Below are 13,536 nucleotides of genomic sequence, written 5' to 3' on the forward strand. Positions count from 1 at the left end.
ATTACATAGATGGAAATGATTCCTTTCTGAATAAATGGTGCCTGCCTTAACTAGATGGAAAGTGTATCTTGTTTGAGAGCACTAGTGTATTAAAAAAAAAAAAAAAGCATAGAAACAGCTTCAACATTACTATTCAACCATAACAGTAATACATATAATAAATCCTACTACCATTAGGGCTTGAAAAGCTTCAAGAACTCCAAATGCAGACTTAATGAAAAGCCAGTTTGAGACACTTAAGGCAGGCAATGCCTGTAAATTTGGTAACTCTAGTCCTAGAGTTACCTAAATTACCCAAAACCATTTTATTTTTTTTTTTCCTAATTTAGACTAAAAGTATCAACTGGAAACTAGAAGAGACCATTGCATCAGAAGGCAGAAGTTCCTTGGGTTTTTCTTTCTTTTTCTTCCTCTCTCCCTACCCGCCCCCCCCCCCCAGCATATTGGATAGATGAAAAACGGTAAGGCATAGTAGATAGCTTAACAATTATTTTATTAGTTTATAATACATACAACTTAAGAAATGCTTTAAAAAAATTTATATTGGAGTCCATTCTAATTCTGGGTCAGGTCAGGAAAAAACAATGGTGACGTATTAAATAATATTCTATAATTCAACAATAGATTAACTTCAGCAATTTAGCAGACATGGTTAAATACTCTTAAATATGCATATATACAATTGTGCAGCCTTAAAAAAAGTCCTTTTCTTCCTATCTTCTCCTCCCAAAGCCGTGCACCCTGTGAACACAGTACTGGCCTCTAAGCTTTCAGTCTCTCACCCGGACTTAAAATATTTGAAGAGGAATGTTACAATAGTGGAAATCGCAGCAACCCTGTCTTTCTAAACTCTTTATGAGAGGAGATGCCGAACAGGCAAAATTACCATCAAGTCTCTCTATAAATAGCAGCTTCCTTAATATCCAGTTCTAGGTTAAATTATTGCTTACGCATTTTCTGCCTGAAATGGATTTTTAACATAGTCCAAAATGTTGGTTTTTAAGTTTGCCTTCTTGAAAGATAACATCCTTTCAGTGACTTATTTTCCATTACTGCTTTGTACATTTAACAGGTTTTTCCTAAGCACATACAATCTGATGCAATTCTCTGCAAATTCTTTTAAAGCAACATGAACTACACAGGACTAATTTAGCACACAATGTTTAGGCACTGTTTCGTAGCTCACTGTTCTCTTTAAAATTTATGTTTGGAATTAGTTTCGTATTCTGATTGCCACGCTCAGTCTTTTACGGAAACAAGAATCTGAGTTACACTTTTCAAATCAGAAACTACTCTGCGTTCCTTGTTATCTCGCTGAACCAAACTGCTCACTGACAATATTAACAAGTAGGTACGCAGCATATCCTAACAAGTTAGAAAGCCTGTTGCAAGCACAGAAGGATCAGAGAGAAACATTTAGAGTGGATGAGTGAGATATTTATATTGGTCCAACGAAATCAGTTTAAACATAGAGCCACTAAAAATCTCAGTTATATTGCATCAGGATATCTGACTTTTTGAAAAGTTTCTAAACGTGATATAAAAAATGGATTCACAAACCTAAAGCACTGTTAACAGAAAAAATCTTCAGCTAACTACCAAGTCTAGCTTTCAACACGAGGCAAAGCAACTTTCAATGATGAAGTGATAAATGAGGGAGGAGGGGGTAAAAGCACGTTTCAATAAATATTATAAAATCTACTATTTACCCTCCAAAAGTGAGCGCTTGTCAATGGTTCCCTTCTCCATAAAAGCTACAACTAACTTCAAAAGTCTCTCTTACTTACCTGCACTTAAATTATCCTAACTGGATCCTACTCCTGCGCCTTAGATATACTGTCACATGACAGGAGCTGTCTGGACAAGTCAGGAATTTTCTTTGGAAACAATTAGCCATGCATTACAGGCTCCAGCTTAGGAAAAGACTGTTCTGTACTTGCTGTGCAGCTCTCATCAGCCATTCCGTTTTGGTCTGGATATTTTAAACTAAGAGACGCTGAGTTTAGAAGGAAGCTTACCTCAAAATCTGCGTAAGAGCAGAATTGTCTATCAATTATGGCATAACCAAAATAAATTAATAACACAGTTGTTAAAATTAAAAAATGTAATAGAAATTAAGACAGTCTACATAATTACTGAAATGGATTGCTAGCTTTTCCGTAACTTTCATTATTCAATACCATTTCATTGAGTTCTAAACTATTTTCCATCACACTCAGAGAATTCCAAACCTAATCCCCAAATTCAATCTTTTGGGTGTTGCTTCTCCTAATTCCTATGTTTCATCTTTTGTGTCACTAAATCTTTCCTAATGGTCTGTTGTATTCTGAGGAGTCAAGCATTTATAAATCTTTTTTCAAGAAAATTAATCTTAATGAAATATTAACGAGCTAAATGAAGCAGAAGAATTTTTTTAAAGGACATCTTCCATGAAAACAATAAAATGTGGTTTTTAAGAGATGTATTATCCAGGCGTCATGTGGTGGAGACACACACACCAGCACAAGTGTCAACATATGAAGTTTCATGCAAGGATTTTTTTTTTATTTTCAAAAATAATTTTTTAATTTTCAAAAATTTTCAAAAATTTTTCAATTTTTTTAATTTTCAATTTTTTTTAATTTTCAAAAAATTCAGCCCATGAACATCAGTGTGCAAAAAGATGAAGTTCAAAAATTAATGAACTGCAAAATACTTTTACCAACAGAACAACCCAAATGGATGTCTCTAACTAATGAAGAATAAATGCATGATGTTTTCAGCAGTGAATTTTTTTGCTTCTAGAGTACTTCTCCCCTTGAAATTTTCCTACCTCCTTAAAAAGACTGATACTGTTTTCTCATTACACCAGTATCCCCCGATTCACCCAGCCTACAGAGAGAACTTTACAAAGAATAAACACAGAAATTAAGAAGGTAGCACCATTAGAAATAATCACGCTATCCCAATCAGCAAAAAAACTTCACTTATCCTTATCCAATACACTTTGACATTCAGCAGCCTAACAATACAGGGTAAAGGGAGCTCTCATAGCTGTATATTGATAACATTCATAATGGTCATGCATATTACAATCAGAAGTTTTCTAGGATGCTGTTTGCAAAGTAAGCCTTCATGCAGATAGGCAGTCAGCTCATTAACTCCATTTTCATATTTCCTATGAGTCCCTGAGAAGTTAACATTTCTACCTACAATATGGCTATTAAAGGCATTATAACGATCATACACTTAGCTGTTTGTGATGGAAATTCAATGTGGCTTTAGGGAGAAGCAGCACAGAAATTACAGCAAATTAGCGGTGATTAATACAGATCTTATTTCTAAAATGCTTTCTTTTCATAAGCAAGGATGATGAAGAGCAACATAAATGATTTTAGTCACGGATACAAAACTAGCCAGCGCCACTTACCCTTAATAAGTTGCTACTATGAATCCAAGACATTTGGGGCTCTGAGACCTCTCTAATTGAGCATTTCCTTTACATAAAATCATCTGGATTTTGACCTAATATAGGGTCATCATGATCCTTCTTTTAATTACTCAACAGCAGTGCTGGGAGAACTTAAAAGAACCAGGGATTTTCTTTGCTTAACAAGTCTTTTGCCTCTTCAATTAAAGTGATCTCTTTAAATTGTTCAGAATTCAAATGGGGTTTTTTGGTGGACAATTTGCATTATTGCCAGCTGCTCAAAAACCATAAGCTAGGGCTCCCAAAACAAGGGGACCGATTTAAAATTAAGACTTTGGGGTGGGGGATGGAGGGAAGGGAATAAAGACAAGTTCTTTTTCTTTGCCTTCTGGCTTCTGAGCAGTTACAGATTGCATTTTAAAGCTCTTCCCTACAATCTTCAGGGCTAAATAATGACTTGTAGAAGAAAAAAAAAAAAGGAAAACTGACTTTTAAGTAAGCATATAGCTCAGAGACAGAGTACTACATTTAAATATCATGGTCTTGAGACTTACAAAAAAGTATCACCTAACAAATTGATTTAGAGATTATAATTTACATCTACGTACTGTGAAAAGTTTTTACAATCTACTCTACTTGGTTTTGAGTATTGTTGGAAGTTTTGGATTTGCATACATAGTTTATTAAAATGACTTACTGAGCTATTAAAAACAATTTAGACTTCATGTAACCTATCTCTACAAATATTTTAATTTCTGGTGAAGTTTGCCAATCCCAGTGCAAACTTGAAATCATAACTATTTAACGACAGATGAGCTCTACAGAATTCTTCATGTAGGGTCAGACAGAAAACCTTTCTCCCTCAGGACTTACTTCTGTCTATCACTAAAAGATTAAAAGTAATTTATTTTGATTATATTACAATAAGAAAGAAATCTTTATTGGCCAGTTAAAGACTGCTATATCTAAAAATAATAATTAGCTTTCACAGGGAGTCATTGATACCTTTACCATTAGTTTTTCAGGCTAAAGGTGAAACAGATGTAATTAGCATCATTTGTTAAATGATGAATATCAAGTGGGTACCTAACTCTTACTATTCAAGGAAACTGGAAAGAGATAAGATTATTTGTAGGAATTGCTGAGTTGCAAGAAGCTGAGCAAGTTAGTATAATGTAATATTTATTTTAGCAGAGAGTAGGCTACGTCCTGGAAGTCCTACTACAGCTTCTGTTCTGCTCAAACTGTTACAAACTTTGTTCTTTGCCAATTGGACAAAAAAAAGGTAATACATGTCTTCTCACTAGCACACAAAATAAATAGATTTAGTATTTTAGAAACAACAACAAAGGAAAATCCTGATGACTGCTGCAGGCATTAAATAGTTGATTAAAGTTCCTGCCATGTTCAATTTCCATCATTGTAATTAATGAATCGAAAGGGATTGTATGAAAATGTTTTATAATGGTCTTACTAGGTGAGTGTACTGGAGAGTAACACTTTTGAGCAAAACTCATCCATATATATATGCAGTTTCTCAAGTTCCCTGGTTGTATTTTAAGTCAGAGACATTGTTTTAATAAAATATCAGAAATGCTTTAAGAGGCAACTAGTCTGGCCTCCTTACTAAGGAATTCAACTTTTTATTTGCTCAGAACTCTATTTTGGACCCCTATACTAGAATTCTTAGACAGAAAGTCATAGTTAAAACACAGAAATGCCTGCTAACCAAGCAGATGACTGCAGATGCACCTAAAAGTAGACAAGATCTTAACCAGCACTACCGCTTACGTGGAAGCTTTACTAACGAGATACTCTTTGTAAACCTGTAAGCCACACTCTATTCACCGCTCTCATTTCAGCACACATCGCGCTGAAATTAACTTTACTGTAGGTAGGTTTGGGTGCTGCTGGCAAGGTAGTTGTGGTGTCACAGAACATAGTATGGAAAGTTTGGGTAGCAAGCTAAGGCGAATAGCTCATGCTGAATGCGGTGCTGCTATGAACATATCACAAGCCATATCCAACCTATCCCTCCAAACTAATGAATTACCAGCGGAAAACTGCATCCATGACACAAACCTACCTATACAGTCAACTGAGAATTTTGATAATACCATCTAGGCCTTGTATGATTCAATACTCGTTTTATTGAAAATTGACAGTTGAAGAAATCAACATGTATTTCTGGTCATGAGTATTTATCACCAGTTATCATTTGTGTTCAATTCCAACCTCTCCCCTGTACTTCCAACCTCCGCAACCTCAGCTGCCATCAATGTTAGGCTTCTGGCCTCCCTTGCAGGCTGAAACTGGTCCGAGATGGTAACTAATACTTCTGGGTGAGAGGAGGAGTGCTGTGGACCGAGATTTGTACTAAAGAAGAGGCTGAAATTGATTTTTAAAAAATTATAACCAGTTACTTTGGAAAGAAACCCTTGTGGGACCCAGAAGACTGAGGCAGCACAAAACTGGTATGTGTTAATTAAAAATCATGTTCCATCAAGTCAAAAACTCACTTGTAGGCTTGTATGAAAAGCATAGCTGAGCTATTTTCAAAGTAAACAGCAGGAATCCACAGACAAAAGCTAAGCAAAGGATGAGTTTTGGGAACAGATACAGAAGGCTTAGATTTAAGAAAACTTAAAACTTTCTAGACCGCTCCCACTATCAACAATTTAGGAATATAATACTCACTAGAGAATATTTTACAGAGAATAAATATTTTGAAGACATAGAAAAATAGTTCACAGCATCAAGGTACCTGTAATATATTACCTTGAAATAAAACTTGTATTTAAAAGATTAAAAAGAGAAGATTATTCTTGTAGTGGTATCAACTTTTCATTCATACAAATATTAAGCAGAGTATAACTGTTTTTTTCATATATTCACATTATTGCTTGCTACCACAACTGTACAAGGAACATATTCTTAACTTACATTAATGTTCATGTACAGTAATTTTAGACACCTAAAGCAAATTTTAAAATATGATTGAGTTGCAATTAAAAAAAACCCTTGTGTGTGAAGATATGTACAACTAAAATATACGTAGAAGAAATGAAATACAACTGGCCTGACCCAAGCATATATCATATATCCAGTTAAAAAAAGTCTTACACTTGTGCAGAAAATAAGCTTTGTAAACCAAAATGAGCAGAAGCAAGGGTGCAATAAATAATTATCTAACACATCTAAACTTACACTGTTGCCCAGTGTACCCTGCTTTGATTATTTTTAATACATGGCATCTGCATTTGCATCTGGAACTGTACTGTTCCAAGATTTCTTCAATAACTTTTTCCTCCTCATGTGGCTTTAAAACAAAACAAAACCCCCTGAAAGGTCCTCTTGGACAATAAGTTTTAGTAAAACAAGTCCTTCTGCACCCCTGTGTACAGGATCTGGTAAACAGTAGGAATAAAGCTGATACACGGCATTAGCCTGAATTAAAACAGCTACATTTATAAACTGCAATACTAATATATTTTTGTGATCTTGAGTTCTACTACCCAGATGCATGCAATTCTCTCAGCGACTCTTGTAGTCTGACTAAAATAACTCTATTTTGCTGCTGCTTTTTTTTTTTTTTAAACCTTTAAATTAGAACTTTTTCAGAACCAGCTGACAGGACTTCTTCATGAAAAGCACAGGCATTTCTACGAATGCGATGACATTTGGGTTCCAAAAAGCACAGTTTCAAAAAGAACTTGATCTCCTTTTGTTGGAAGAGGCCAGCCAATATCCCAAAAAGAAATAAAAATATTTACAATTGACTAGTCACTGACAAAAGTTTAGGAAGATCTTAGAAGGTACTTCAGCATGTAAATGAATGATTAAAAGGACTTACACAATGTACAGTCAATCAGTTGTGTCATTTTGGGATAAAAAAATACCTGCTCACTTGTATACCATTTTCAGCTGTGTATTTATAGTAATATATATATATGTACACACACGCGCGCACACATATAAAAGACTCTTTGAAAAATCAAGATACATTAATAAACAGAAGTAGTAAAAGTAACAATAACTTAAGTAGTAGTTAACATTTGCGTGAAATGACTGCAGAGTTTGACCAAATGCACTTAGAACATGCTCTTATTTAAAAAAAAAACCGAACAAAACAAAAAAAAAACAAACAAAAAAGAATGAAAACACCACAAGATTCTGTAGAACCAATGCTATGTCACCACCAGGAGAGCACCAAGCAAGGCACCATTGGAAAGACAACATACTTGAATAAGTCTTTATAAATAAATCAAATGCTAATCTGGTCGAAAAATCGGTGTCTTTGGTAAAAATTCTATAAGGATGACCTGTATAAAAAGAAAACAAATATATATTAAATGGAAGATGGCAGCAATCCTATTATCTATCACAACGATTAAGTACCTCAAGTTGTGATGACAATCAAAGATCACAGTGCTTTTCTTAGGTAGGAGACCATTAGAAAAATCATGTTTGATATAATTGTTTTGGCGTAGAAAACCAAAACTCTTAAAGAATAAAATTCAATTGGAAAAGTTTGCCTACCAATACCTAACGCATCTAAACAAACTGAAATAAGCTACTGCATAACTATTCTTCAATGTAATTCATTTACTTTATTAGGAAAAAAGTATGAAAGAGATAAACGTATTCATTTAAAAACAAAAAAAAAACAGAAGGCACAATGTATGAAAAGTTAATTTTCAATTATACATGCAATTCACTTTACTTCAAAATTGTTTCCACTTAATATAGGATTCTAAATCATGTTTATAGTTCAAAACTTGTATAGAAAAGTGTATCAACCTTTGTAATGTTCCCATATCTAACAAATCTGCAAGCAGTTAACAAGAAACTTGACTAATGCTTTTGCATGATTATTGTTATGATCCCAGTTTAAATTTAAACTATGTGTTTCTGAGCTATATAGACATGGTAGGGTACACTCCAGAATACAATCCAAGTATTTATCCTACTTTAAACAGAAAGCTTAAAGAAAATGTTCACTTGTGCATTTTCTTTCTTCAGAGAGACAGTCATAATAGAGCAGCATGATTGTCTTCATAAACAAATAAATGCATCTGGTAACGTAACTAATGATATTATTTATTTGCAAGGGGAGCTTGCCTTTCTAAGAAGTTAAAAAAGAATTTCTAAATGTTTTTGATTGTAAAGGAGAACACAACTTGGCTGCTTAGAGAGTAAACACTTCTACCTCTGATAGCATACTGAACAAGAGAGAAGTAAGTCTCTAATTTTATTTCTAAGGCACACACTTTTGAAATAATGAATATCAAAATCAGGTGTACGAGTTTAGAGATATTCAGAAGTGACTTATTTTCAGAAGCGATGCAAACTGCTCAAAATCCCTTGATGGATTTCACTCACTGACATGAGTGAACCACTGGATGGTTCAGCAATACCATGGCTTCTGATATTCAGGCAAGGTTTCAAAAAGGGAGCAAGAAGTAAAGCTGGAACACTGTGTTTATTGCCAAAGGTGTAAGACTATCTTGTCTTTATTTAATTTATTTAATTATCGATTTAATTTAGCATCTGCAACAGTGGATTTAGAAGCTCAAAAGTTGGTGCTTTGCCAACTTGGGTACAAGAGTCTAATTTAAATCACCTGTTTTGAAAAAAATTGAGGGTAAATTATTTAGAATTAAATCATGAACACAACATTAAGGGCAGTTTTTAAGAGACTAGCAAATCAGTTCACTGAAAATGAGAAAATGGTACAGAGAAATTTTGTAAAAATTTTCTCATTAAATATATCCAGAGATAATAAATTAGATGTTTCACAAACTGAAATAAACATCTCCAACCTTTATCGTGTAAAACTATATGCCTGTGCTTACATATTATTAATGTAAACAGGTCAAGTGATTTTAAATTGTATTTAATAGAACGAATGTTCATCTGTAAATGTTGCTGGGCCATAGTATTTACAAACTAACATTGTATGTGTTTTTTTTTTAATTGAATCTGCAAAACATTGGATGTGACAATGTTTTCCTGTAGAAAAACAAAACTTTCAGTGAAATAAAAAAAGCCTTCATTTAGGTAAAACTCAAATCTACTTTCTGAAATTTGCTTTATTCCATTTGCAGTCAGATCTCGTACATCTAAACAAAAAAATTTTGTAGAATAGATGTTACAAAAAGTCTACTTATTCAGTGAACTGAATACAGCCATTCTGTAAAAAACACATTTTAAAGATCTTATGTTTCAGCCTAGAAATAAGATCTAATGTAGAAACCAGAAAAAGGAGAAGACTAAAAGAAAAAGATTCTTTTAATATAATTTCCAACTATTTAATCACTTTTAAAAATTTTATCTGCATGATAGCTTTGTTGTTTCAAAGAACAGACAAAGTACCATGTAATGAAAGATCACAGATAAGTTAGAACTAATACAGTAGATATTTCTCAAAGGCTAATCTTTATTTTTAAAAAGTTAACCCTTCCTATCGCCTGCTTCCTAGAGCATTAAAAGAAATTATGCAAATTCTAACGTTTCTTACATTTTAGCAGCTTAATTTCATCCTATTCTGTGTAACCCCAAGGTATTTTGAAAATGGAAATAAAAACAGCACCAAAAAAGAGCAAGAAGGTTGCAAGCTACACAAACTGAAATCCCACATTGGACATCATTCATTTTAAACCGCATATAACTTCTCACTGTATATTTCCAGGAAGGGCTTATGGAGTCTCAGCCGAAGATTGAAGTAAGTTAAAACTCCAGAGATTGACTTAAAAATATTTTAGTGACACCAATTGGAGATAAAGATACTTTAAAGACAGTTGAGGTAAGGGGCAGTTAAAATCTAAAAAGGCTAAAGGTTTCTTAAGCTCCAACAGCTTAGTTGAAAGGTCTTCTTCCATACTTTTAGACTTGATTAGCATTATATAAAACAGCCATATCTGACTTGCTGCGTAACCAAAGTTGTGGTTATTCTTTATACAGCATCTAAAATTTCACACTCCATCAGCACATGTTCAAGCTATTTTATCTTGGCAATTAATTTATTATTTTTCAGAACACAGTGAAGCCTTGTTTTCAAGTCATTCATAACTTTATAAATCAGTCCTGCACATGAAACCATGCATCTGTGAACCGTAGAAAATCCTTGCACTCAGGCGATTAAGCTCCTGACACCTTTACTGATTAATAATCATGAAAAGAATAAGATCAGAAGCAAAATAAATGATCATTTAATAGAGAAACTCACAAAACAGCCCTTTAACTTACATATTCCATCATGTTATTCGTTTCACATTTCCTTTTGCTTAGTCTCCAATGCAAGCACAGCTAGACAAGGACGAAAGAAAAAGAAGAAAAATGAGCTGTATTTTATTGCAGCACACAGACTAGCCCATTTGTCCACCTTTCATATTTTTCGTTCAACAAAAGCATCTGTTTCCATACTGTGCAATTCAAACTCCAACAGTACGAAGCTGCTCCCTGCGGCACTCACCTTGTGGTATAACCTATTGTTTTCCCATTCTAATAACTTCTCAATCGATCTTCGTGTCTGGAAGACAAATGAGAAAGAATTTTACTCTTGACTGGTTTTAGAAAAACTTTGTTTTGCAGCTGCTTTTATGTGAAAAGGGGAGAGGTACAGGACAGTGACTGAGTACAGGGTGGTCTGTAGTACTATCAAAACTTCTCTGGTATTAAATAGTAACTAGAACAGAAACAACTTTTTATGACACCCAAATTACTATCTTCAACCATTCCGGAACAAAAACCATTCATATATATGCTTTCTGATTCTTATAGGAGTTATAACTTTAAAACCACAGAAATTTTGAAGTGATCTAAGTATAAAAGCAGGAATACTGCTCCCCCAGTATCAGTGGTCTAAATGCACTGCTTCTAAGGAGGCTGGCATCTAAACTGACAAACGTCGCTATTTTGCAATGCTGTAGCTCAAGTACAAATATGCAATACTCTAAACAAAAGAGAAATATCTGTTACTTTTACATGCAGATTTTAGAGACTGAAAACCAAATGCAGAAAGTTACAGTAAATTGCACAAATGACTATTACTAAATCTGTAATTTGTGTAAAGAGCAAACCCAATATTTAGGATTCTAAAGCAAAGTTTTACTGCCTGTGTTGTCCGCACTTGACACTTCAGATAGGGAATCCTGAAAGCTGTTCTGCGTAGCTCTTTAAGATTATGCATGCTAGTATTAAAGGACATTCTGTGCTGTAAAGTTTCACAGCATTTGGAATATAATTATTCAGTTGTATTTACATTTGAGAAATACATTCTGACATTTATGGTCATTTGACTGCCAGAATATATACTGCTTATCTCTAAATGGGATTTGCTACTGACTATGAATAAAAAGAGGATAATTCATGGTGCCAGGTGTTAAGATGAGACCAACAGAGCTGCAGGTGCAAAAGGACGGAGCAATGACAAGGATCAAATACAACTTAGTGCAGCTGCAGCTTCCTTACAAGGCAGAGAGGGGTGCGGGGAAGGGATGAGAAAGCATCTTGCTGTTATTACTACAAAATACAAGTACTGTAAACGAACCTTAACAAATCAAACTAAATGCTGTCATACAAAAGAAGAATGTTTGACTAAACTAAAAATTAGACAACAAATGATTCATTTCCCACCAAATATTAACATGTTGGTTTTCAAACATCAGCTTCTCCCTAGTTTAATACCAAAGCGGTTGTGGGGAAACACATCTAAGCATGTAGTGTGGTCACATGATTAAAAATTAGATCATTGCGATCTATGAGTAATCATTACACTGAATTTTTATTATGTTTTATTTTAAAAAGCACGAGTCAAGGAACTATCAGAAGGTGGACATGCCAGTGACTAATTTATCACATCAAGTGGGAATTGAGTATTTTGGGGGTTATTGTTATTATTATGTTTTTAAAGACAGTGCCCTTTAACAATAATCAGTAGACCTCACTTGTTTCTTTGTAAAGATAGCCTTTTAGAGTCTGCTCTCCTTTTAAATGAAAATAGGGCAGCAGTTATGGTCACACTTTTGTTAATTTAGTTGCCAGTCAGCTCCAAATCAAAAGAAAATAAGGCTGCAGAGTGTAATTAACATTCAGTTCAGTCGTTTTGTCCCTTGTCTAGCCCCCAAGCTTTGTTAAAATTGCCATCTGAATGCTGAAGGCTGTAGGGAAATCGATTTGATTCTAATCGCACCATGAAAAGAACATGATCTAACTGCTTTCAGCCCTCCGTAAATCTGTACTAGGTCTTTAGCACAATGCAACTTCCAATTTAAAAAGCACTGAATGTCTCGTCAATGACTTTGTGAAGAAAAAAGAACAAGGAGCAGACATAAAAATTCCAATAGTTGTTTAAGCATTAAAGTTCATTTGCATCACAGCAAACCTGAAAAGGGCTGACCTCTCAAACCGCCTCTCAGGTCTATGAAGTTGTAGCCTTGACAAGCTCACATTGACAGAGCTCATTGACTCTGAAAGGCTACTCTATCAATGGTGAAAAATGGCAATAGGTTCTACTCTGAGCAGGCATCTGCCTGCCCACCCGCTGCTAAACCAATGGCAAAACTGATTCAAAACCTGAATCTACCTTGTAATCTTCCTTTCCAGGACCTTTTAATAATAGATTAAGATCACTATACAATTTCATTTCATTGTTTGCCCCAAAGAGTGTGGAAAACATCCAAGCTTTTCAAATTCCAATAAAATTGCATATATATGACAATACATACACATAAATAAGAAATTGATAGGTAGTTATGTACTATTAATTGGTTTATTTAAATAAGAAGCCAGTTTAAAGTCATTTGACGTGCATGAGAGAAAAACACAGGCAGCCTCGAGACCACGATTACTTATGTTCCCAGAGCCTTAAATACAATCCTTCCTGTAGTATAATTTGGGATAGTCGTAACTCCCAAATCACGCCATATTATCAATACAGAAATGTTAATGAAAATGAGACTGTAAAATATTTCTGCAAACCTCAGAGCTTGGAATAAAAAGAAATGAATTAAACAGCATCACACAATTCACTATAGTAAGTTTTCTTCCTACTTGACAGGTGAAAAAAAGCACTTGCACGTGCAGCTTAATTAATCACTGCTCTTGACATCTCAATGATTTACAGT

At 34.3% G+C, this 13,536-nt stretch overlaps 1 protein-coding gene across 1 annotated transcript in view; it reads right to left on the reverse strand.

The window, feature by feature from the left end:
- Positions 1-474: 474 nt before the first annotated feature.
- The window catches only part of CHIC2 (cysteine rich hydrophobic domain 2), a 32,224-nt gene continuing 19,162 nt past the window's right edge, over positions 475-13,536 (reverse strand). The window contains exons 4-6 of the mRNA XM_087736143.1: positions 10,884-10,940; positions 10,658-10,717; positions 475-7,731 (exon numbers count right to left, since the gene is read on the reverse strand). Of these exons, the coding sequence (XP_087592269.1) occupies positions 7,681-7,731; positions 10,658-10,717; positions 10,884-10,940 (168 nt within the window). The 3' untranslated portion in view covers positions 475-7,680. The remainder of the gene's footprint in view (positions 7,732-10,657; positions 10,718-10,883; positions 10,941-13,536) is intronic.

Source organism: Nipponia nippon, unplaced genomic scaffold, assembly GCF_047370975.1.
Source record: "Nipponia nippon isolate SJK-2023a ecotype South Korea unplaced genomic scaffold, ASM4737097v1 scaffold_6, whole genome shotgun sequence".
Lineage (NCBI taxonomy): Eukaryota > Metazoa > Chordata > Aves > Pelecaniformes > Threskiornithidae > Nipponia > Nipponia nippon.